The sequence below is a fragment of the Balaenoptera ricei genome, chromosome 20, assembly GCF_028023285.1.
Source record: "Balaenoptera ricei isolate mBalRic1 chromosome 20, mBalRic1.hap2, whole genome shotgun sequence".
In the NCBI taxonomy this organism is placed as follows: domain Eukaryota; kingdom Metazoa; phylum Chordata; class Mammalia; order Artiodactyla; family Balaenopteridae; genus Balaenoptera; species Balaenoptera ricei.
In genome coordinates, this window is record NC_082658.1 from 35,045,331 (window position 1) to 35,068,566 (window position 23,236).

General features: G+C 38.6%; 1 protein-coding gene across 3 annotated transcripts in view; it reads left to right on the forward strand.

Annotated features, from left to right (window-relative positions):
• Positions 1-17,641, forward strand: part of STXBP4 (syntaxin binding protein 4) — a 192,708-nt gene extending 175,067 nt beyond the window's left edge. For all 3 annotated transcript variants that reach the window (XM_059908303.1, XM_059908301.1, XM_059908302.1), the window contains one exon: positions 9,250-17,641. In XM_059908303.1, coding sequence (XP_059764286.1) covers positions 9,250-9,351 — 102 coding nt within the window. In that variant the 3' untranslated portion in view covers positions 9,352-17,641. The remainder of the gene's footprint in view (positions 1-9,249) is intronic.
• Positions 17,642-23,236: the final 5,595 nt, after the last annotated feature.

Below are 23,236 nucleotides of genomic sequence, written 5' to 3' on the forward strand. Positions count from 1 at the left end.
CTTGATGAGATGTCAGGGCAATTTCTACGTACCTAACTTCAGCGTAGATAAGGAAAATGGGGGTAAGCTCCTCACTGTCTTTGCATGTATGGCAATCCTGAGCATTTCATTCTTAATGAGACTATAATGAAGAAATCAACAGAGGACTTAAAGGAAGAAGTATGGAGCTTATTAAAATATTTTGTTCCCAAACACTTCTAGCTATGATTAAATTGTAAGGTATTAAAACCACTAGTTTGGATGTACCCATCTATGTGATAACTGGTTTAGAATATCCAGTAACTAGTACAGTGCCTGGTATGTGTAGGGACTGAATAAATATTTATCAAATGAGTGAATACTGTCATTGAGGAAGCAGTTGGTAGGGAAAAAATATGGGCTTTAGTATCAGACAGACCTGGTTTCTACTGTTTACACCACCACTTTTGAGTGTGACCTTGGTATAATTAGTAATATTTCTATCGTCTGTAACCCCTTTTCTCATCGAAAAACAAGGATAGTAGTTTATATCTCCCAGGCTTGTTTTGAGAACTGAATAAAATAACTCACCTGGCACAAGGTGAGTGCCTAATAGATGTTCATTCCCCTTCCCTTCCCTTATATTATTCTACTGCTATTTGCCAGTGGAGGAGCTTTACATGACAGCATTTGCACAGCTGCAAATAGATACCAGCAACCATAACCTACACTTATGCCTCTCCCCAGCCAGTCAAAAGTCCTGTCACAGGAGCAAAGAGGCTGCAGTGCTCAGGAGCCTGAGACAGCCTGCTCTGGATTTTCTATAAATATCTACAAAGGGGTGTAGGCATATGAAACTCTGTATGAGCAACTGTCATCTAAACAGAAGGCCAACCAGCTGACCAAGGTTACTCAGAATGGCAAAGCCCACTGAAATGAATAAAATATCCAGATCTAGACAGCCAACATCAAACTCTTTTTCCCCCATTTAAGCAATAACAGGTATAACTGAGGCAGGAAGCATGTTTTTTTAGCATTTTTTTTGGATAATATAAGAAAATCCTTTGGGATTGTGTAAAGTACTTTGGAAATTCATCACCTTTCTAGGGTTATACTTTTATTTAGCCAGATATGGGATCTTCTCTCCCTCCAAGACCCTTTATTTAAATTTCTCAACAAATACTAACTTTTTTTTCACTTTCCCATCCAAATTTGGTTGCTGTATTAGTCTGCTAGGGCTTCCATAACAAAATACCACAGACTGGGTGGCTTAAACTGGGTGAGAAATTTATTTTTCTCACAATTCTGGAGGACAGAAGGCCAAGATCAAGATGCCATCAGGATAGGTTTCTTGTGAGGCCCCTCTTCCTGGGATGTAGACAACTACCTCCTCACATGGCCTCTTCTCTGTGTGCATGGAGAGAAAGGTCTGATGTGTCTTCTTCTTCTTACAAGGACACAAGTCCCATTGGACCAGGTCCTCACCCCCATGATCTCATCTAACCCTCATTACCTCCACAAAGGCCCCATCCTCCAAACACAGCCACATTAGAGTTTAGGACTGCAACATAGAATTGGGGGGTGGGGACACAATTCATTCCATAACAGTTGCTTCTTCCTTAAATTACTTTCCATAGATCTCTAGCACCTTTTTCTTCAGTCAGTTATGTCCAGTACAATGTATTTAGCATATAATCTTTCTTCCTGTACATTTGCCAAGTTTCAGGCAAATTGCAAGAATTAATACAAACCAGTGCCCCTTCCCTCAAGCTCTAGGCTTTAGTGCGAGAAGTAGCTGAGGGGCAAGGGAGTGTGGTAAGTAGAATAATGGCTCCCTGATGATATCCATGAGCTAATCCCCAAAATCTTTGAATATGTTAGGTTCCGTGGTAAAGGGGCATTAAGGTTGCAGGTGGAATTAAGGTTGCTAATCAGCTGACCTTAAAATAGGGAGATTATCCTGGATTATCCATGTGGGTCCAGTCTAATCACATGAGTCCTCAGCAGTAGAAGAGGGAGCCAGAAGGAGAGAGTCAGAGAAAGAGATATGACAATGGAAGCAGGGTCAGAGATATGTTGTGTTGCTGACTTGGAAGATGGAGGCCACAAGCCATGGAATGTGGGTGGCCTTTAAAAGCTGGAAAAGCAAGGAAATGGATTCTCCCCTAGAGCCTCCAGAACGAAATTTAGCCTTGCCAACATCTTGATTTGAGCCCAGTGAGAACTGTTTTGGACTTCTGAGCTACAGAAGAGTTAGCCAGTAAATTAGCATTGTTTTAAGCCACTACATTCGTGGTCATTTGTTACTGCACCAAGAGAAAACTAATACAGGAAGTTAGAAGTGGAGGAGAGAGGATGATGCTTATGATGGACCTAGAACGTGTCAGGCATAAAACTAGGGGATTTATATGTTTTCTCTCTTAACACTATCGTGGAAGGTCTTACATGTTTTCTAGATTGGGAAACAGACTCAGAGTTTAAGTAACTTTCCCAGAGACATACAAGTAACCCAGTTAGTGCCTGGGCAATACGGAATTTCAGACCAGGTCCGTGAAGCTGATACAAAAAGATAGTGACCATGGTCTGCATCTAAGCCTGAGCTCTGCTATTGTGTGACCTTGGACAGGGCACTGGGACTCTCTTAGCCTCAATTTCTTCAATTGCCACATGATGCAAAAAGTTTAAGACTGCTGGAGAAGCAGGTGTCACACAAATAATTTTTATTCAAACTGAATAAAGTTTTTATGAATTTTATGATAAATTATTTAAAAATGCTTTAGAGATAGAATTTATGATCATTGAATTAATCAGTCAATACATCTTTAATATTTCATCTTGTAAAGCTAAAGACCTCTTTTCAGGTGGTCTCATTTAATCTATCCCAAAGCCTCCATATATATTATTGTTGAAACCAACCCATATAATAGAGCCTCAGAGAGGAATATAACATAATGGTAAAGTTCTCAGAAGTCAGATTTGGATCCAGATCCTGGCTCTAACATTTACTAGTTTTATGACCTGGAGTAAGTTATTTCACCTCTCTCAGTATTAGCTTCCTCATATATAAAATGAGGATAGTAAATATAACTGTCTCTCCTTTAAAATATAAATATATATAATATAAATACATAAAATATAAACATAATATAAATATGTAAATTAGGATATATAATATTTACAAAATATAAGTATTAAATAAGGTTCTAAAAAACAGTTAAGCCCATTTATTCACAAGTCCAAGGTGGCACCATTAGAAACAATCAGTATGTAAAGTTCATGAGAGAACTGTAAAGGTTGATGGCATATATGGTTTTTATCCCATAATTTTTTACTGTAATTGAAGGTTTCTGTGTTATAGCACTCACTCTCAAGTGGCTTTTGCACTTAGCATTATGGAGTCAATAATACTGACAAAACACCTCAAGAGTTTAAAGATGGTCTCATGTGGAACCCCTCCAAGTCCCCAGTTTTGTGATGCTCAGTTTGCTAATATCATATGTATATTTATAGCTTTATATTTTTAGTGTAATCAGCTTAACTTTGATAGAAAAATAATATTAGGATAAGTATAAAATAAGTTGAAGTTGTATGTTTCAAATAATTCTAGATTTTTTTTAAGATTTCAAATTTGGCAATTAAAAAAATACATGTAGTTAGATGTTTGTTAAACATATTTTATTGGATAAATTGAATGAAAGCCTTATAACTTGTATTACAATTCTTACCATTTTAATAAGAACATTAAAATTTAAAATATCTTCTATATTTCATGCACTTCTACTCATAAGTGGGAATTTAATATGGAAACTTTGGCAATGGTCTTGCAAACTTGCTTCTAATTAAATTTAGTTTCCATTAATCTATATTCTGACAGAGTCTTTTGATAACTAACATATTTCAAGTAGCCTGAAAATATGTATTTATTGCCTGCTTTTTGTATTTTAGAAAGACAAACTCTTTGGTTTGTAAGAAGTCGTACATACATTTAATGAGAAAGTAATAGTCATGACTTCATCTTGAAATACTCTCTTGAAGTCATTTAGAGTAACACTAGCTGCTGTTACAAACCCTGCTTTTCAGTGGCTTAGCACTCACACACCAGTCAGTGTGGGAATCCCTGGTCAGTGGGTGGCTTTTCTTTTCTTTGGGTAGTGATTTTGAGACCCCAACTCCTTCCAGTTCATGGCTCTGCCATCCCCTAGGGCCTCTGAGTTCTCTGCTTTCAGTTATGGATGAGGAGTGAGAACAGAGAAGGCATTCCAGCGCTGTTCTTGAAAACCCCTGGTCCACAAGACATAAACATAAACTCTCTCCCCTTCCACTGGTGGGAATTAGTTACATGCTCACATAAGGATGTAGGGGGAGCTGAGAAATGTAGTCTCTGCCTGGGATCGGCCTCCTGGTAACAACTCTACAGTGTGGAATGGAGAACATAAATGTTGGTGGACACTGCCAAAGGGGGTATATGAGAATGTACAAATACACCAACTACAGAATTTTATAAAATTGTTTATTAGTATCTAATAGTCCAGTGTCTAGGTACCAGTGTCAGTAGGTCATGTTCTTAGAGGTCTTCTGAAATTTTTTATTCTATCACAATCCAAAATATCATCAATTTTTTAAAGTTACCCAAAGCTATAGTCTGAGACCATAGAAACATTTTCTTTTTTTGAAAAATGTATCACCTTTGGACTTGGTACGTTTTTACCTCTGCACAATAATTGACAGCAATCTAAGCCTGTGTATATTACTTCAAAAACTATAATTCATATTTTTTCAGGACTTTTCAGTGTTCATTTTTTACAAGTCTAGTGACGTAATTTTTTTCCAATATTATGCATAAGTAATATATTACTGTAGCTTTAGATTCTTGTAACATAATGTAATATCTAGGCCTAAAGATTTTTTAATTAATTGGATTATTTAATTGCAAAATATATCTGATATATTTTTTATAGAGAATGCCATAAATATAGAATAGAAATAAAATTTGTCTTCAAGACTGTAAAGATTTGAATGGGATCCTGCTAATGTTTGATCAGAGCCTCACTGGATTTCCAAATGCCTAATTACAAAATTCTCAAAGTATTCTGTGATATTTACAGAGTTCATTAATGAGAAATACTCATTTTGATTTTAGGAGTATATTTCCGAAGTTATGTAAGAGGGAACTCTTTATATATCAGTGGAAATAAACTGCTTGCAATTTTCTCTTAAACATGTTTTGGAATGGATACTTTCTATTACTAATCTGTAATCATTCTCATAACCAGTGTCTGACAAGATTACATGCTGCCTCACCAAGGTTTGGTGACTTTTTTATAATTTTATTGACATGGTTCACTTTCTGTTCTTGCCTTCTGATTTGTTTCCAATTGGGAATATTTTTTATTAAATCTTTTATTTTCATTACTACTTGAAGTTTATGGCCAGTTGTAAAATTTTTCAGTGATTCCAAGTACTGATGCCAGAAACATTTTGGATTAACATATTTATTTGTCTTTATTTTCTGGTTCATACGAATATTATATACATAAGATTACCCCCCCCCCCCGTAAAAAAAGGACATTGTAAGTTAATTACTTTGGCTTATTATTCTGCAGCTTTATCTTAAATAGATAATACATGCAATCTTGCCAAATTCACAATAACATATAAATAGTATCATTTACAATGGAAGATTAACAAAAGAACCTCTTTCTTCATCACAGACTATTATAAGAATGAATTTCTACAAAACTAGTGTTCTTTTTGTCTTTAAACCACTTTTCTCTTAACTGGCTGTCCTAAATTTTTATTTAGAAAGAAAGCATTTTGCATGCTAGGAGGTAAGAAACATAAGGAAGGTAATTATAATGGAATTTAAATAATTCACTTACATTTCTTTGGCAATAAAATAAAGCATGTTCTCTTAGGGTTTTTCTTTTTTTATAAGCTCTAAAATATGTCTTTCAAATTACTAATATTATAAAAGAAACCACATAACACTGTCATCTTCCCAGCTCAAATATTACTGTTTTCCAACAACAGATTTGGCAGTCATTCAGAGGCAAGTAGTATTAGGCTTTTTAGATTTTCAAATATATCTGAACTGCTGTTGATTGCTCCCCAAATCAGGTCAAATACACTCTCTGCAGGAACATTTCCCAGAGAGACTGTATGTTCAAATGGAAGATTTTCATGTTTCACAGTCAGCCTCATTTATTTTCCAGACCTCTAAATTTTTCACACTAAGTAGCAGCATCTCACTTTGTGAACCATGGGGTCTTTATTAATTAAACAGAGTCAACAGGGTTGATTTATTCTCTCTCTTCTCAGTTGAATTACCAAGCACACAAATCAGAGAGGAAATATTTCTAATAGTAGAATGTTCTCCAAGCCAGTAAATCTGGGATTATCTCATCATACCGATTATATCAAAGCTCTCTAGTCACCATGCTCACCAGGACATAAAATTGAATGGTATACACACAAATGGCCCAGTTCCAGCATCACAGGAAGAATTCCAAGTTTTTCTTACAATATTCAGAAAGCCCTAATTGTTAACAAAAAACAAAAAAAACAGCCATGATCATTATTGAATATCTACTCTTCACCAGGCACTTTACATGCATTACCTGTGTTTTAGAAGCATTGATTCTGGATGTTTTTACAAAAGAGCCAGGTGTGAAATGTGTACTTGAAGCATAGAAACTAACCCTCTGTTGCTTCAGTTTTATTTTTTCTAGTGATTGGCTATTGTATTTGGATGTTTGGCACTAAGGTGTGTGTTTTTCAGTTGTGTACAGAGAAGTGTATTATGAACATAAGATTAATCAATTAATATTTTATGGTATTATTTTGTATTTGGAGAAAGATCAGATGTTGATTTGTTGATTAAAAAGTGCCTAATGAAGGTTACTGTCAAGGATGACTTTCTGGCAGAACTTTCTAATATTCATTGTTCAGAGTCTGTAACTACATTTTCTTCTGAAACATTTTATTTTGCTTATTTTATATTATCATTCAGTGGAATGTCCATATATGGGCAGTTATAATATTTCAAACATGAGAATTTTTTTTTAAGTCACATAAGAAAGCATATACCCGACCTTACCCCTCAGGTAATTAATTGTGCCTGTTTTTCTTCCTTTCCAGCTTCCCCAGTTAAGGAGCATTGTAGGGGAGGAAGGATTTATAATAATTTAAATTAAAGTCTCTTCTTTGGACTAACATATTATAAATGTGCTGATAAACAGTAAAGTAAATATACTAAGATATCCCATCAAGCTTTTTCCTTTCAGTTTTAAACAGGTACGTTGTACGGGACAATGTGTCCTCATTTCCCCTTGCAGTGGTATTCTAGCCCTCTGTGTTACACTCACTGGTAATTCTTTAAAACCTCTTTCAATTTAGGCAGCTTTCCAGCTTTACAAAAGCCTTGAAATGAAGTTAACCTGTGCAGAATCAAATGCTTTGTAAGTTTAGCCTCCATAATAAGAAATCGCACTAAACCATTTTAAAGAGGTAATAGTAATATGGATTACTGTCAAGAGAATAACGATTCTTTGTATCACTTAACCACACTCTGAGGTTTTGAAACTATGAAGATATCTGGGCCTTGCCACCTCCACCTCGACTCTTAAACAACTTAAGTGCATTTACCCTACCGTGAAACTATAAGTGATCTTCTTCCATGGAAAGCTGCATTTTCAATATTTAAACAGAGGAGTTGAGCAATTTGTTTTGGGGGATATGGATAGAATTTAGAATATAGGACTGAAAACAAACCAAATCCAGTAATAACAGTGAAACTGACCATTGGTACTAAGTCCAACATTTCAGTTATTGTCATCAACAGGCACTAAAGTAAGTGCCTCTTTGTGATAGATCCCAAATTGTGCTCAAAGGCACACTCGTCCCATGTGTGCTGATAGGGCATGTTAGTTTGAGTAATATTATAAACTCTTGGAGAGTCGTAAAACACATTAGTATATTTAGGGCTCTGGGAAATCCTACAGTAAAAAAACCTACTTAACTATGTTTAAACTAGTTTGTCTCAAAGTTATTTAACCATAGAATTCTCTTCTTCACATAATATGTATTAAATACCCTTATAACACACTTCGGAAATGTTATTCTGTAATATTTTAGGAAGTAGGAGATACTTTGAGATCCACAATCTTATTTGATCCTCATAAGTGCCAGCCCTCAGATGGACTTGATCTAAGACATGATGCTTCTCTGAGGTTGAGTTTGGGTAGGATGGGGGCAGGGGAAACTGATCTAGGATGGATAGGGCAGTGGGGTATCCAGAAGCTGTCTGTCCAGGACTCAGGAGCTGGGCAGATAGTGGTGGATTTAAGTGAGTCATCCAGCTGAAGGCTGGGAGTTGGATACTAGGTCTAAAAAACACCGTGCATCAGGTAGGGGCACACGTAGTGATGTTTCACCACTTCCTGAACATGCCCCATATGTTTGTATGTCCTTCCTTACCTCTGCTTGTGTTCTTCCCCGGAACGCCTAGTTATTTGTTCTGAGAATATGTTAGGTACCATAGACTCAGAGATAAGAAACATAGCTCCTGCCCTAAAGGAGCTTTGTATGCAGTACAAAGACCTAAAAATAAACAGGCATTTGTGATATGCTATAAGAGATAAAGCCATGGGCACAGATTGGAGCAATCTAGAGGGAGATTTGGTTCTTTAGAATTAGTTTGAGTTAGCTGAATAAACAAGACGGGAAGGGGGAAGATTGTAGCAAAGAAGAAAGTATTGTCGAGGCAGGTAAAAAACAAGGTATTTCATACTATGGAATATGTATTTGATCCAGAAGGCATTAGTTGGCACTGAATTTTTAGCAGGTGAGCAGCAGTGTATGATCTGTCGTTCAGGAAGATCTCTTGGCTGGAGTGGAGGATGAATTAAAAAACTAGAACAGAGGCAGAGAGACAAGCTGTTTCAGTGACCCAGGCCATAGCATTGGAACAGGAGAAAGGAAAAGATTCCAGAGATGTTACAGAAAGACGATCACAGGACTTGCTGATGGATAAAGAAGAGCGAGGAGTCAAAGATGACACATTCTCCTGCATTCTTTTGTTTTTGTTTTTGTTTTTTACCAAAGAATAAAGAAAAAAATGGGTTTTGTTGAACGTAAAAACATATCTAAGACTTTTTAAAACTATTGGATCCAGTTCCAACTGCAGTTGGGTGACTGCAGTAGGGTGGAAACAGTGTCACTGGGATCACTGCTTGCATGGTGGGTAGAAGGACAGTCTTTCAGATTGTAATTGTATCCCTTTTTCTTCGCAAGTCACGTAACACAGACTACGTCCTGGATGCATCCCGTCATGAGCGCACTGACCCTGTCCTGCTCAGAGGAGAACGAAGAGGATTGCTCCAGAGAACTTCCTGACCAGAAGAATTGATGGTTTTCTGTGGGAAGCTGCGGTCCATGGTCTTCTGGCATCTCCGTCGACGTGGAGGACTCTGAGACGCGACATCTAAAATAGGAGTAAAACACACACTACTTAGTGAAGTTGTGAAATGGAGACTGGATTTAAGCTATTTTTGTAAAACTTTTTGATATAACTGTATACATTTACAAAATTAATTGCCACTATAGTAGTTCTTTAGGAATAATCTAGTCCTGTTTTTGAAATCATATGTAATTGGATTTTATAATATATATAATTTTTCATATGTAATTATGTAATTTTATATTTAGTTCTTTATAGAATATCAGACACAGTGGTTTTTATAATTAAGACATTGAAAAATTATGTGAGCATAATGAAACACTTCATTTATTTGGTAATTCACTAACCTTTTATATGCGTACCTTAGGAAAGTGATTTAAGCAAGCTTTTCCACAGGCCACTGGATATAGCTTACATCTTTATGATGCTTTCTAATTTACAAAATGCTTTTCAGACCCTGTTTTATGTAAACCATACAACACGCCTGTGAGGCAACTCCACTGGGTATTTTTCAGTTAGGAAAAGAGCAGTTCAGAGAAATGAAGCACCTTGTCCTGGAGCTGAGGCTCACACCCTCACCTTCCGATTCCATGTCCAGGCCCCTTTGCCCCACACCCTGCTGTCCCTGCAGAGGCAGGTCGCAGCCCGACACACAGGGTCCCATGTCTCTGTTGATGCAGCTGAGCTCCACAGCTGTGTACCCCTGGGGCCACAGAGACTCAGGGGGCACTTCTTCATTCAAACATGGCCCCCACCCAACCTCATAGTTCTCCTATAAACCCTTCCCCCAAACACTTACCAAGCAGGGGCATGGCTTTGTGATGTTGATTCAATGGGCTTCTTTCAGCAGCTCACATTTTTCTAAAGTAAAGGGACTGACTCCCTTGTGGGATTTGCCCTGCTGGGTTGTCCTTGCCAGAGGGAGTGTTGAGGGGAGCTGATGAATAGAGGGGCATCCGGAATCTATGTATCAAAAGAGACATCCTTGAACTCCTCTGCTGTGTGTTCCAGACTGACCTCATTATTGCTGATATCAGCCTCCAGACCGATTATGCTTCTGATCTTATTTCATCTTATTGTAAGGATGCTACTAGACAGTTTTTGGAAGGAATGAACCATTGACTTGGAGTGCTAAAGATTTTCTCTCCGTTTAATGATTTAAACCTGGGGCTGGGAAGTTGGGGCAGGGGGTGGGCAGAGAGGAGGAAGTCATTTTCAGTGCTCTGGGCACTAAGTACCAACTGAATAATAAAAAGGGACTTATCCTTACGCAGTGTTATTATATAGTTAGGTGATGTACTGTACTGAGGAAGAAAGTGAGCAAGAATCATTAATTAATCAGAATACTGTTCCCAAACCATCCGTGATAACACAGAGAAGTTACTGTGTCTCTCTGGCCTCCTCTTCTACCCACCACCACCACCACTCCTCCTCCTTTCCCTCTTCCTCCTCCTCTTCCTCTCCTCCTCACTCCCTTCTCTCTTTCTCTCTCTCCCTCCCTCCCCACCTCTGAAATACAAGTAAGAAAAAGGAACTCAGAGCCTTGAGGATCACTTGACTCAGTGATTTTCAAACATCTTTTGGTGAAAAAGACTCATTTTTCAAATGAATTCTTAAACAGAATCTCAATATTTGTAACAGATTCTTTTTTAAATATTGCTGTCCTGCTTGAAACAAGATGAAGACCTGAAGCCCAATTAAAACAGCCCCCAGCACTGCTATGCAAACCTAAAACTCCTTAGAATACAGTGTCAGAATCATCAATTGTAACCATTTATATGGATGAGTAAACTGAGATCCTAAGAGTTCACACAGTGAGGTCAAACTTAGACCTAGATCCTGAGTCTCCTAGTCTACTGCATTTCATATGGTATGTTATATAGATCTATGTTGTAAATATATGTGTACATTATGCTCATGCACACATTCCTGAATATATGTAGGATTTATAATTTACGTCTTGAATGATAACATAAGTCAAATCCAGGCTGATAGGTAGTCATTAGCCCTGAGAAAAGTTTCAGAATGGCTGGAGAAACTTGTGTTTCCTCTGACAGCTCTTTGAATATTAGGAAGCTGCAGGGAGACAAGTTTTGAGAGAAGGCCCTGAAGGAGCTCTTTCCTTGTGTCCCCCAGAGATGAGTGAGATTCTCAAACACCCCAAGTTACTTTTATAAATTAGTATCTATAATTGTGAAAGTACAGACTATTTGTCGTTGCCAAATTAATGGTATGAAGTGTCCCTCCCCTTCCTGGGAGTGTTTTACTAATTTGTTTCTAGTGAGGAAAACACAGAAGATGCTCAAGACACTTGGCATCAAGATCCTCAGGAAGCAGTTCACTGGCGGACGCCTCATAGGTTAACTTTACCATTTGGTGCCACTTTCCTTCCTGCTTCCTAATCGAACACCTAATGGAAAAGGCCTACAAAAATCATAATGAAATTATTTATTGGGCATTTTGTGCCATACATTCATGACGGATAATTTGCATATATTATTTCATTATCTTCTTAAAACAACCCCATGAGGTAGAAACTATGATCATCCTCATTTTGTAAACAAGTTTAGGATTAGAGAGAGTTGCTGATCTTTGCCTCAGGGTGATTCAGCACCTACGTGTGGAAACTGGGGCTCAAGGCAAGTCTTGCAGGGCCCATTCTCTTAAACCACTGCAGAGCCAGTTAGAGCCACTGTGTGTGACACTGGCGGCAGAGCTGGGGTCCGTGGGTCAGTTTTACAAAGAGGCAGATTCAAGTTCGGTGTGCTAAGGAACTTTCTGGTAGTCAGAACACATCAGGAAAGAATTCCCGAGGAGTAAGTGGAAACCATGTCCCAGGAAGTGTGCTGTCAGTCTGAACTCCTTACTGGAAGACTGTTGCTGAGGAGGTTCAGGGTCTGAACTGGCTGGACCATTTGAGCACTGTCTGAGATTTCTTCCTCTTTATGCTTCTGTGACCTCTGAACCCACAGATAAATGCCCCAAGAGATGCTCAAAGAAACATATGGTGGGGAGTCATTAAGAATCCTTATTCAATGCAAGGAGAATCCCCCAATTATTTCAGAGTGAGTTGACATTTATATAGCCCATCTTTCTTTAAGTCAACTCTATTGTTGTGGTCATTGTAAACTCTTCTCTCTTGACCCACTGACTCAGATTGTAGGATTTAAAAATCTCAATGTTCTTAAATGCTTCCATCTCACTTTACTAAAGAGTGACCTGGCTTAGCCTTCCTTACGTATTTAATCTCAGAATATTGACCGAGCACCAACAATGAGCCAAGCACGGTACTAGGCACTATGGTGAAGTAGGGCAAAAGCCGACCATTTCCTGGGGTCTACTTACTGTTGGCTAAGAAGTTAAAAGCTTCTCAGGTAGTCAGAATTGAATAGCTTCTCTTTAATTTTTTAATTTTAAAAATAACCTATTTCCATTAAAAAAAAATCAAGTAGTATGGAATTGAATAAAGTTAAAAGATAGCCTATCTCACTTTCCCAAGGTAGCTATCACTAATACTTTCATGAGAATTTTTACTCAAAGGAAATCATACTGTTGTATCTTTCTTTTGACTTAATATATTATGGTCATTTTTTTCATGGTGATGATACATAGATTAATGTTATACCTCAAATGTCTCTATAAAATATCACTACCCAGATAACACCTAATTTCTGTAGCCAACAATCTATTGATGAACACTTAGACTAATTTAAGTTGTCTTCTGTTACTAACAATGCCACAGTGAACATTCTCATATTCATTAAATCCTTTTCCTCATATATCTATGCACTCTTATGCCAGTATGTCTATAGTGAGGATGCATTCATAAAAGTAAATTACTACATCAAAGTTATGTTCATTTTAATTTTGGTGTAAATTGCTTTACAATGGTGTGTTAGTTTCTGCTGTATAACAAAGTGAATCAGCTATATGTATACATATGTCCCCCTATCCCCTCCCTCTTGCATCTCCCTCCCATCCTCCCTATCCCACGCCTCTAGGTGGTCACAAAGCACCGAGCTGATCTCCCTGTGCTAGGCGGCTGCTTCCCACTAGCTATCTATTTTACATTTGGTAATGTACATATGTCCATGCCACTCTCTCACTTCGTCCCAGCTCACCCTTCCCCCTCCCCGTGGAGGACTGACTTTTAAATTAGCTAACTTGGGTGAGAGGCCTTGGTAAAGTGCAAAGCACAACACAAATGCACTTTGAGCCTTGGTTTCCCCATCTCTGTGAGGGGATAGTATTCCCCTGACTCTTCCCAAACCAGTTCAGCTCAGCAACCATTTCCTGAGCACCTGCAGGATGCCAGACAAGATACAGGGTCTTGAAGTAGTTCTGATTCCCAAATCAAGAAGCTCATAGTCTAAAACCCTTTTTTCCTTTCTTTCCTTTTTTCTCAAAAACCTTGTATTTTTCCTTAAAGGAGTGAGAAGTTAGGGGTTTGGTTAATAAGAACCCCTGAAGAGAGGCCCTTTATCACTCTCTTAAATTTGAATAATTCCAAAATAATATTAACAACACCCTTTGACTAGAAATGAAAGAAAAGGAACATACTGTATGAAGGGCCTCTCCAATAATAAATTCTAAGCAGCTGTAAAAATACAGAGTCAAATGATACTTTCATAAAGTATTTGCAAAATTAGAAAGTATTATCCTTTTTCTAGGGGGAAATGGACATTTTTATTTTCTCTGCTAAGTAAAATGCAACTATTTCAAAAGTCAACAAACTTGAATTTTACAATATACAGAACAAAAAGAACTAAGCTAACATTAAAACAACTTACATACTTTATTGCATATAAATTTTGAGGATGAAAAGAACTTTAAATAGAATACGCCCATGAAACTTAACTTTAGAAATAAAATCCCAAGATGTTTTAACTATAGCTATCCACGTGTAATATCATTGTGCCTGCATGATGGTTATGTAAATATTAAATGCAGTTCTGTATTTGCTTTCTTCATATGACTTTTTAACATTTAACTAATACTACTTTTGTTCTTTTTTTTTTAAGTTTGAATTTCACTCTCAGGGTACAGGGGTGGTCTGAGGGAAAGTGCAGTCAGATTAATAGCTATGACCCTTCTTCATTCCTGTTCCCCTATCACTAAAATATTATCTGTCACTTTACCCTGTTTATTCCTTATACATTATTTATCAATTTGTAATGATCTATTTGTTTTTTGTCTTCCTTAATAACAGGAGTAAGAATGAGAGTACGTTCCTTGATGGCAGGGATTTATCTGTCTCATTCATCATTGTAGGAAGGATCTAGCACCATGGAGGAGGATCTAACACAGTGCCTGTCACATAGTAGGTGTTCAGTGCATACTTGCCAGATTGAATGTATAATGCACTGTCCATAGCTAAGACTTAGTTCCCACTTTAACTCTCATGCCCTTGTATTCATTTATTCACTTTAAACACTTAACTGAGTGCTACCAGATGCCAAACACTGCAAAGTCCTAGAGATACAGTGTAAAACATATGTGATCCTAACCCCTATGTGATTTATATTTTATGCAAAGGACATTCAACTGAAATTAACCAAAGCTTTTTACACTTGTTTTCTTTATTCCCCTTTTTTATTCCATAGCTGAACTTCATCCATTTAATGTTCACTGTCTCAAGAAAGGTGTGTGGCATCAGAAAGCAGAGGAACACGTGCTCTTTTAAGTTTCAAAAGTCTGGCTCCTTAGGGAATTGGAAAGGATTCATGATTTAGATCAAAGATCTGAGAGCACATATGATGTGGAAGAGCAAGGCTTTCCTACTCCCTGTCTAGGAAATAATTCCCCTGGCTGTGGGAGAGGAAAAAGAACAAAAATGTTGGTGGGACTCAGAGAAAGGGGATGGGCCCCACTTCCTGGACCACCTTCTTGGGATCAGCAAAACCCAATTATATGAGTTAGTGTTGAGAGCAGAGGAGACCCATTCCTCACTGTACCCTAGGATGGAAATGATTGCATGGTGTGTATAGGCAGATAGAGCCTTGGACACCTTCAGTGAGCTTCCTCTAGCCCAGTGTGGTCCAAACTGGAAGATCATATTGATTTCCATGAACCCAAAAGGATCCCAGGAGTAGCAGGAAGACCCACTGGACCTAAATGAGGATTTTTTCCATTCGGTCCACATGGCCTCTCAGTGAAACCCAACTTGGATAGTGACAACAGACCATCTAAACCCAGAGTGCCCTGGCACTAAGTAAGCCTCCCAGAGTTTAGCAATGACTCCCCAGAATGGAGGGAGACTGCAAGTTGACTGAGATTAGTATTGGTCGAGATCACTTATTCCCTACCCCTGATGTTTCCTTCCTCATGAAGGGAGCTCCTTTCAAGAGTAACACTTCTGGCCTATCTGCCTCTGCATTCACAGGTAGTGACTGACATGCGTGGTGAGCTTGGGAGAAAGAAAAAGACATGTACTGTTTCTAGAACATTTCTTAATATATTCCTCTTTCTCTGATCCATGCAAACACTGCCTATTTGTTTTTCAGGTCTTTCTCATTTATTACCTGCATAATGGCAATGGAGGCAATATACCTTTCTCCCTCTCTACCACACCTGTCCCCATCAACCTACCCACCACACTTCTGTCAGAATTGTCTTTCTGAAACACACATCTGATTCTATTGCCCCCTTGCTGCTCTTCAGTTCCTAGCACCTGCCATTTTCTGACCCTTTCCTCTCTTCCTCCAGCAGCATTTCTCACCCGAACAGTCACTCAGATAGACTGTTCTGTCTAGGGAATGTCTCCTGCCTCATTCCCTCAGCAGATTCCTTCTCATCCTTCCAAGACACCCCTCGATACACCTCTTCTGTGAAGATCCTGACACATGCTGCTTCCCCCCAGCCAGCACCAGCACTCTAGGTGCTATCTCTTGTTCATACCTCTGTCCAGCCCCTCTTCCCACTCGGGGGTGGTAGAGTATGAACTTCCATCCCAAGAGGAGTTGCTGACCTATTTGTCCAGACACCCACTGGGGTACTACATTTATTTACTAATTTATTTCTATCTAGTGAACTGGGTTACTGGGTCGTCAGGGCTTGAGATCTGGCCCTACCCTCTCTTGTGTGCTTCCTGTCTCCATGTGGTAACAAGCATCAGAGCTCTGGTTAAAGCCAACTAGACCCTCTCACTGTGGCTGTCCCACTCAACATCACAGCTAGGTGAGTAAATCAGGGGGAGTTGGGAGGGAAATGGGAAGATAGAAGATTGGCTCAGATAGTCTGTTGTTTCTTATTTATATATCGTTGCATTGGGGTATTTTTATCTACATTCTGGAGGGTGAGAAGGTTAACTGGGAGGAGACATGCTCTAAAATCCTACCCCATCTCCCTATCACTGCAAACCTTTTAATAAAGCCTCTGTCACACTATACTTGCAATTAATTTGGGTGGGAAAGGGAGGCATGTGTCTCTCTTACTAGACTTTGAGCCCTTTAAGTCAGAGTCCATACCTTATTCTTTATCCCTCTCACAGAACATGGCACAGTAATGTTCAATAAATGCTTACAGAATACATTTTAAAAGTGATTCATTGCTTTCAAAAACTCTTTTGGCTGTTTCCTGCTTCTGGCAGAAAAAAACAAAGTGAATGAAAAAGAAAATGAGATGGGAGTTTAAGCACATCTACACCAGCTAGTTCTACTAAAGTTGGAATGATGTAATGGATTTTTCTAGAAGAAGGAAGTGTATGCTGCATAAGTTTGACCATAAAACTCACAGTGTGATTGCAGTGGAAGGGTTGTAAAGCACATACACAAATATTGTTGATTTGCCCAAGATTTTGAAAAATACAACAGAATGATTTTGGTATGGAAGGGTAGGTAAAGCCTGAAACCAAAATACATGTGCGTTTCAAGGCAACAGTGTTAAACTTCTATTCTTACAGGTGAATTAATCATGTTGCTAAAGAGTTGATTTGGTACAAGGCAGTTATGTATCGCCACAGTACTCTGAAGGTGCAGAAATTATCCCGTCTATAAGTCCATTGGAATTGCTTGTGTGTGCTGTTTCGCAATAGAGAAATACATCTTTCATTAGCAAAATATGGGGTGAGAAAACAGGAAGACAAAAGAAATTGGGTGGATAATAAAGTTACCTTGGCATATAGACAGTTCAGGTCAGGCATTTCTCTGAAATGGAATATGAAAAGATGTTTGTGGGGAGATCCTATTTCTATATGCTGAGTAGTTTTATCATTCAGGGAAGTAATCCATGCATTTAATCTAATGCCAGCTTTTTATTTTTGTGCAGTGATCACATGGGTTATATATAGTTCTGTGATCACCACTAAAAAATAAAAAGCTGGCACCAAATTAAATGCATGGATTACTTCTCTGAGTAATGTGTGTGTGCACAAACACATACATTTATATGTGTATATGTACACACATACACCCTTTAGAGGAATAAGAAATATTTAATAGACTAACGTCTACAGAATTTCAAGAATGTGATGAAACGGTGGCCCCTCACTCACAAATGTAGCCCCTACTATGACTCATACAAGGTGAAAAGTCTATGAAGTTATCTCAGTTTTCCCACTGTTGCTAAGATTGTTCATTGATTATATTCCTTCTGTCTCTGAGTAGCATATTCCTGATTAGTATTTCACCAAGTTTAAGACTCTGTCAATTATAAGACTTACCATTATTTTTTCTATCACCAAAAATTTTTAAAAAGCATCTAAAATATGACATAGTACTTTGGATTTTTGTCTTATGTCTTTTTAAGTAAACTTAAGAGCTAATTGAACATAGTTTTTATCATGTGTATATGTAAAGGAAAATGAAATACAAATAAATTGTGATATTCCTAAAACTTCTGTATATTCAGAGTGGAACTCTTCTGAAACTCTCTTTTAAATTTATTTATTTTTATTTATTTATGGCTGTGTTGGGTCTTCGTTTCTGTGCGAGGGCTTTCTCTAGTTGTGGCAAGCGGGGACCACTCTTCATCGCGGTGCGCGGGCCTCTCACTATCGCGGCCTCTCTTGTTGCGGAGCACAGGCTCCAGACACGCAGGCTCAGTAATTGTGGCTCACGGACCCAGTTGCTCCGCGGCATGTGGGATCCTCCCAGACCAGGGCTCGAACCCGTGTCCCTTGCATTGGCAGGCAGATTCGCAACCACTGCGCCACCAGGGAAGCCCTGAACCTCTCTTTTAAATCAGAGTTTTCATCCACATTTTTCACGATAACATCCTCTCTGCCATCAAAATGAAACATTTCTTAAAGGACTGTTCCACTACTATCCCTAGGAATTTCTCCCCAAGTCTTGACATCTATTCTGAGTTTTGATGCTGGTACTTTTTTTGATCTTTTCAAAAAGATTTAGTAGAAGATTTTTAGACAATAATCAGGATTCATATTCCTTCCTCAAATAGTCCTTAAATGCTTTATTTACTGAAAAGTAAAGTAACAGTCCATTCATACCACAAGAAAAACAACCAAGTTCATGCATGCACAGGCAAAGACAACGGTTTCATTATGGTTGCCTTTTGCAGTTTTGGTTGTATAAGGGTGAACCTAACTGCCTTCCTGGCCAACAGGAAGTGGAAGACATCATGGGTTGTAAGACACACCTTGTCGTATGTTCGGTTCCCCTGAGGTGAGAATTTGTTTGAACTAGGGGGGAAAGAAAAAAACATGGTAGGAAAATAGAGAAATAGGACTGACACAAAGGGAAGGGAGAAAAGCCCACACAAGAGTGTGATGTCAAGCAAAGCCCATCTATCAGAAGGTGTGGAGGGGGTGATGGCACTTTAGCTCAGTCCCACAAGGGAGCTCTGGGGACAGTGTAAGTCCTCCTTCAGTTGTCCAAGTAGAGGCCAGGGAGCTGGAGTATTTATACCACTGCACCAACAGTCATTGGTTAAGCATGGGAGGTCCAGGAGGGAGATATGAATTTCTAGGTCCTTCTAGCTCTGTGTAGGCAAAGTGGGTTCATGCAGCCCTACAACAAAGAGATGTAGGTGCTGGATTTTGGGAGTAAAATCACACAGAGCTAATGTTCATGAAAGTTGTAGAGGGATCCGAGAGCACTAACCATGACTGTTACACATTCCAGTTTCAAAGACATTTAAATGTGAAAAATATATGTCTTAGAACTGATGAAATGTGGTACGAAGGATCAAATTTCCTTCGTCCTGGCTCATCTCATAGCATCCTTAAAATTGAGTTAAAGATGAAATGTCTTAACAAATGAAAACAGAATGGCCTTTCTAAAAAATTATTTAATTCAATCAAAATTACTTTAAAAGCTATTCCTAAAAATCCTAACAGAAAATACTTGAAAGAGATCAAGTGATTTGTACCCCTACATTGACAGGAGTTGGATGTCTAAACTATCCAGGACAGAAACTGTATTATTTACTCTGTGAAGTCAATCTTTAAGTCTATTCAAACTCCCTCAGTAATCTACACCAGTGCCGTCTTTCCTGCCAATTTCAAAGAAATTAGAAACAAACCTCCCCCATCTGTGATATGAGGCTTCCCTAGAATTATTGATTAATTACCTAAGATATGATAAAAAAAATGTTTAAAACACAGTAATACTCTATGTTGGGGAGGGTACATGACATCAATATTCTCAAGTATTTTTAGGGCATTTATAAATCACTATAAACTTTCTGGAAATCAGTCTTGGAATACCTATCAAGAACCTTAAAAATATTCAAACTTTTTGACCCTATAGTTCTACTACTATGAATTTATCCTCACAAATGACCACAATTTTAGACCAGAAAAAAATTGTATTGAAAAGGTTTTCTGAAGCACTATTTAAAGTAGAAATAAGTACCTGTAGACCTCAAACCAGGAGAATATCTATTGATAAGTAAAATATATCTAACATGATGGAAAATATTTAATAATATTTAATGACCCAGGGAAAATGTCACAATATAACATTAAGTGGAAATAAAAGAAAACAGAAGTCTGTTTACAGTATGATACAACAGTATTTTATATATAAGTACCATAGAACTTGAAGAAAATATTAGATGACATTATTAGTGATATTTATTTTATTCATTATACTTTTCTATATTTTAAAAATTCTCTACAGTGAGTATTTTATAAGAAAAAATAAATGTTAGTAATTTTAGGTATGTATGGAAAAAATTATACGTGAGCTGATGATATTTTTTATTTCCCCTTCATTTCCTAGGAGAGTTTTGCTTTAGAACTCTGTACACAATCTGGTAAAAGTTTTTAATGCTATAACATAAGGGCTGGAAAAAGGACTGATTGGGCTGTGGGTATGAATGAGACCTGACCTGTATCCTCAATAATTAAATTGATTATTGTGGCAACAAAAAAAAAAATTGCATTTAAAATTTCTCTCTACAACACTTGTGTGGCCAGATTCACTGCCTTAATGCTTATTCAGGATTTTTCTCTTGCTAGAGAAATAGGATTGTCACAGATGTGATACTTCCTTTTTCATTCTCTAGGGTGGGCCAAGTTTGATGGTAGCATAAAGACTGAGACCTTCACTGCTATTGTGGATGTCAATTAAAATATTCCTGAGCAGTAGCATTGAGTAACCATCCTGCAGGACACCCCGAGTTTGCCATCTGTATCTTGCCATTTTCAAAGATCCTGGACCTAATTTCTCTCCACTGAAAATATTTATGCAGTAAAAACAGCAATGGATTCCAGCAGAGTTGATGTGTCATTAGGTTTTCCAGATTAATTATTTGCACCTAGAGCCAGGTCTGAAGTATTCTGCCTTTGGACACAGTGCCTGGTACAGGACTCTGCCCTGAAAACCGAGCCTCTGAATAATGTCTTCGCAAGAAGCACAAAATCTTAGAGTCGATATGGACTTGTAAATCCCTCTTGTCCAACCATCTTTCAAATGAAAGGAGCCTTTTAAAGCACTCCTGACCGATAGCTATTCAGAGCGTTGCTGGGATACTCCTATTGAGGAGGAACTTGCTAACTCCTTAAAAAAATTCTTATTTCCCTAAAGATGATTTTTTTAAAAAGTTATCTCATAACATTCATCAAAGACATTGATCCATCAACAAGAACTAACCTGTGACTTAGCCTCCTCACATGGATTTCCTTTGCTGGTGGGGATGGCTCCCCACCGGAGACTAGGCTGGATGCCAGTCCCTTTCACCCCCATCCCACCATGGTGTTTATAGTACATGTGAATAAGATACATGGCGCCATCTACACGGAAACTGTGACTCCTCTCATGTTAGGGGTTGGATCACACCCCCTCCCCAAATTCCCGAAGGCAACTAGGCTAACCACTATGCCACCAACCTTGGGGTGTGACCTTATTTGGAGATAAGCTCTTTACAAAGATAATGAAGTTAAAATGAGGTCATTAGGGTGAGCCTTAACCAATATCACTAGTGTCCTTATAAAAAGGGGAAAATTTGAAACATACAGACATACACAGGGAGAACACCGTGTGAAGACTGACTGATGTTACCACAAGCCAAGGAACTACCCGTAGCTAGGAGAGAGGCCTGGAGCAGAGCCTTCCCTAGAGCCTCCAGAAGGAGCATGGCCCTGCCAACACCTCCATCTCTTGGCTTCAGACTCCAGAATGTGAGACAATGCATTTCTGTTGTTTAAGTCACTCAGTTTGTAGTACTTTGTTCCAGCAGTCCTAGCAAACTAATACACCCTCCAAATCCAGAACTGCCCCTTCTAAATTAGGAAAACAGTAATAATCACAGTATTAGCTACCTGAGTGACTAATATCATTGTTGGTCATTCTTTGTGGAGGTGCATTCTTGTCCTACTGAGATCAAAAGTCAGCTCTCCTGGAGGCACACCTCAGCCTCTTCCCTTGCTGTGTGAGCTCACAAGACAGACCACCATCTGATCCATTGTGGGTAACAGTAAGAACAAACCTCCAAGGGGCCCATTTGGGTGATGTTCAGGCCAATATTTAAGAGGCCCATGGTTGCACATTAGAATCACCTGGAGAGAATTTAAAAATCACAAAGCCTAGCCAGACCCCAGATCCATTAAACTGAATCCCTGGGAGTAGGACCCAGGCACCTATGTCTTGAAGATCCCCAAGGGATTACAGTGTGTAGCCAAGGTTGAGAATCATTGCCCTAGACTATCTTTGAATCCAGGTAACTGAAACTTCCCAGGGAGCAGCCTGCCGAAAATGAAAGTTACATTCTTGGTGCATATATTCTTAGAGTCACAAAATTGAAAGTGCAATCTCAACAATGCTTACAATCAGATACACACACGTACCCTCCAATTGCATGATTTCCTCTGATAAAACTTCCCCACTTTGCACATTTGAAAACTGCCGCTAAATTCCATTTTTTAAATGTCATAATAATGCCACGAACTCACATTTATAGAGAATTTACAATTTAAAGTTTGCATCTCACGATAACCTGGTGAAGTAGTCAGGGTAAGCATTCTTTCTATTTTGCATATGAGAAAACTGAGGCTCAGATAAGTTATGTGACTTTCTCAAGCCATGTTACAGTTACCAACTTGTTCCAATTTCCCTGGGACTTCCCTGGTTTTAGAAACTGGAGGCCCCACATCGCGGGAGCCCCTCAGTCTTTGGCAAACCAGGGTGGCTGGTCACCCTGCACCTACAGCAAGAGGCTGAGTCCCAGTTACCTGCTCTGAAGGACTGTAGAGCATGTGTAAGCCAATCCCTCCTTTTGCAGGGAGAAGGAAAGACTTGTATGAGTCTCCAGAGCCCCTGCTGGATCTCCTTCCACTCTGAGATGGCTGTAGAGGGGCTACCAGGGCACAAAGAAAGAAAAGTGATGGGGTCTCCTCCCCCAACCATATTTATGGTACATTCC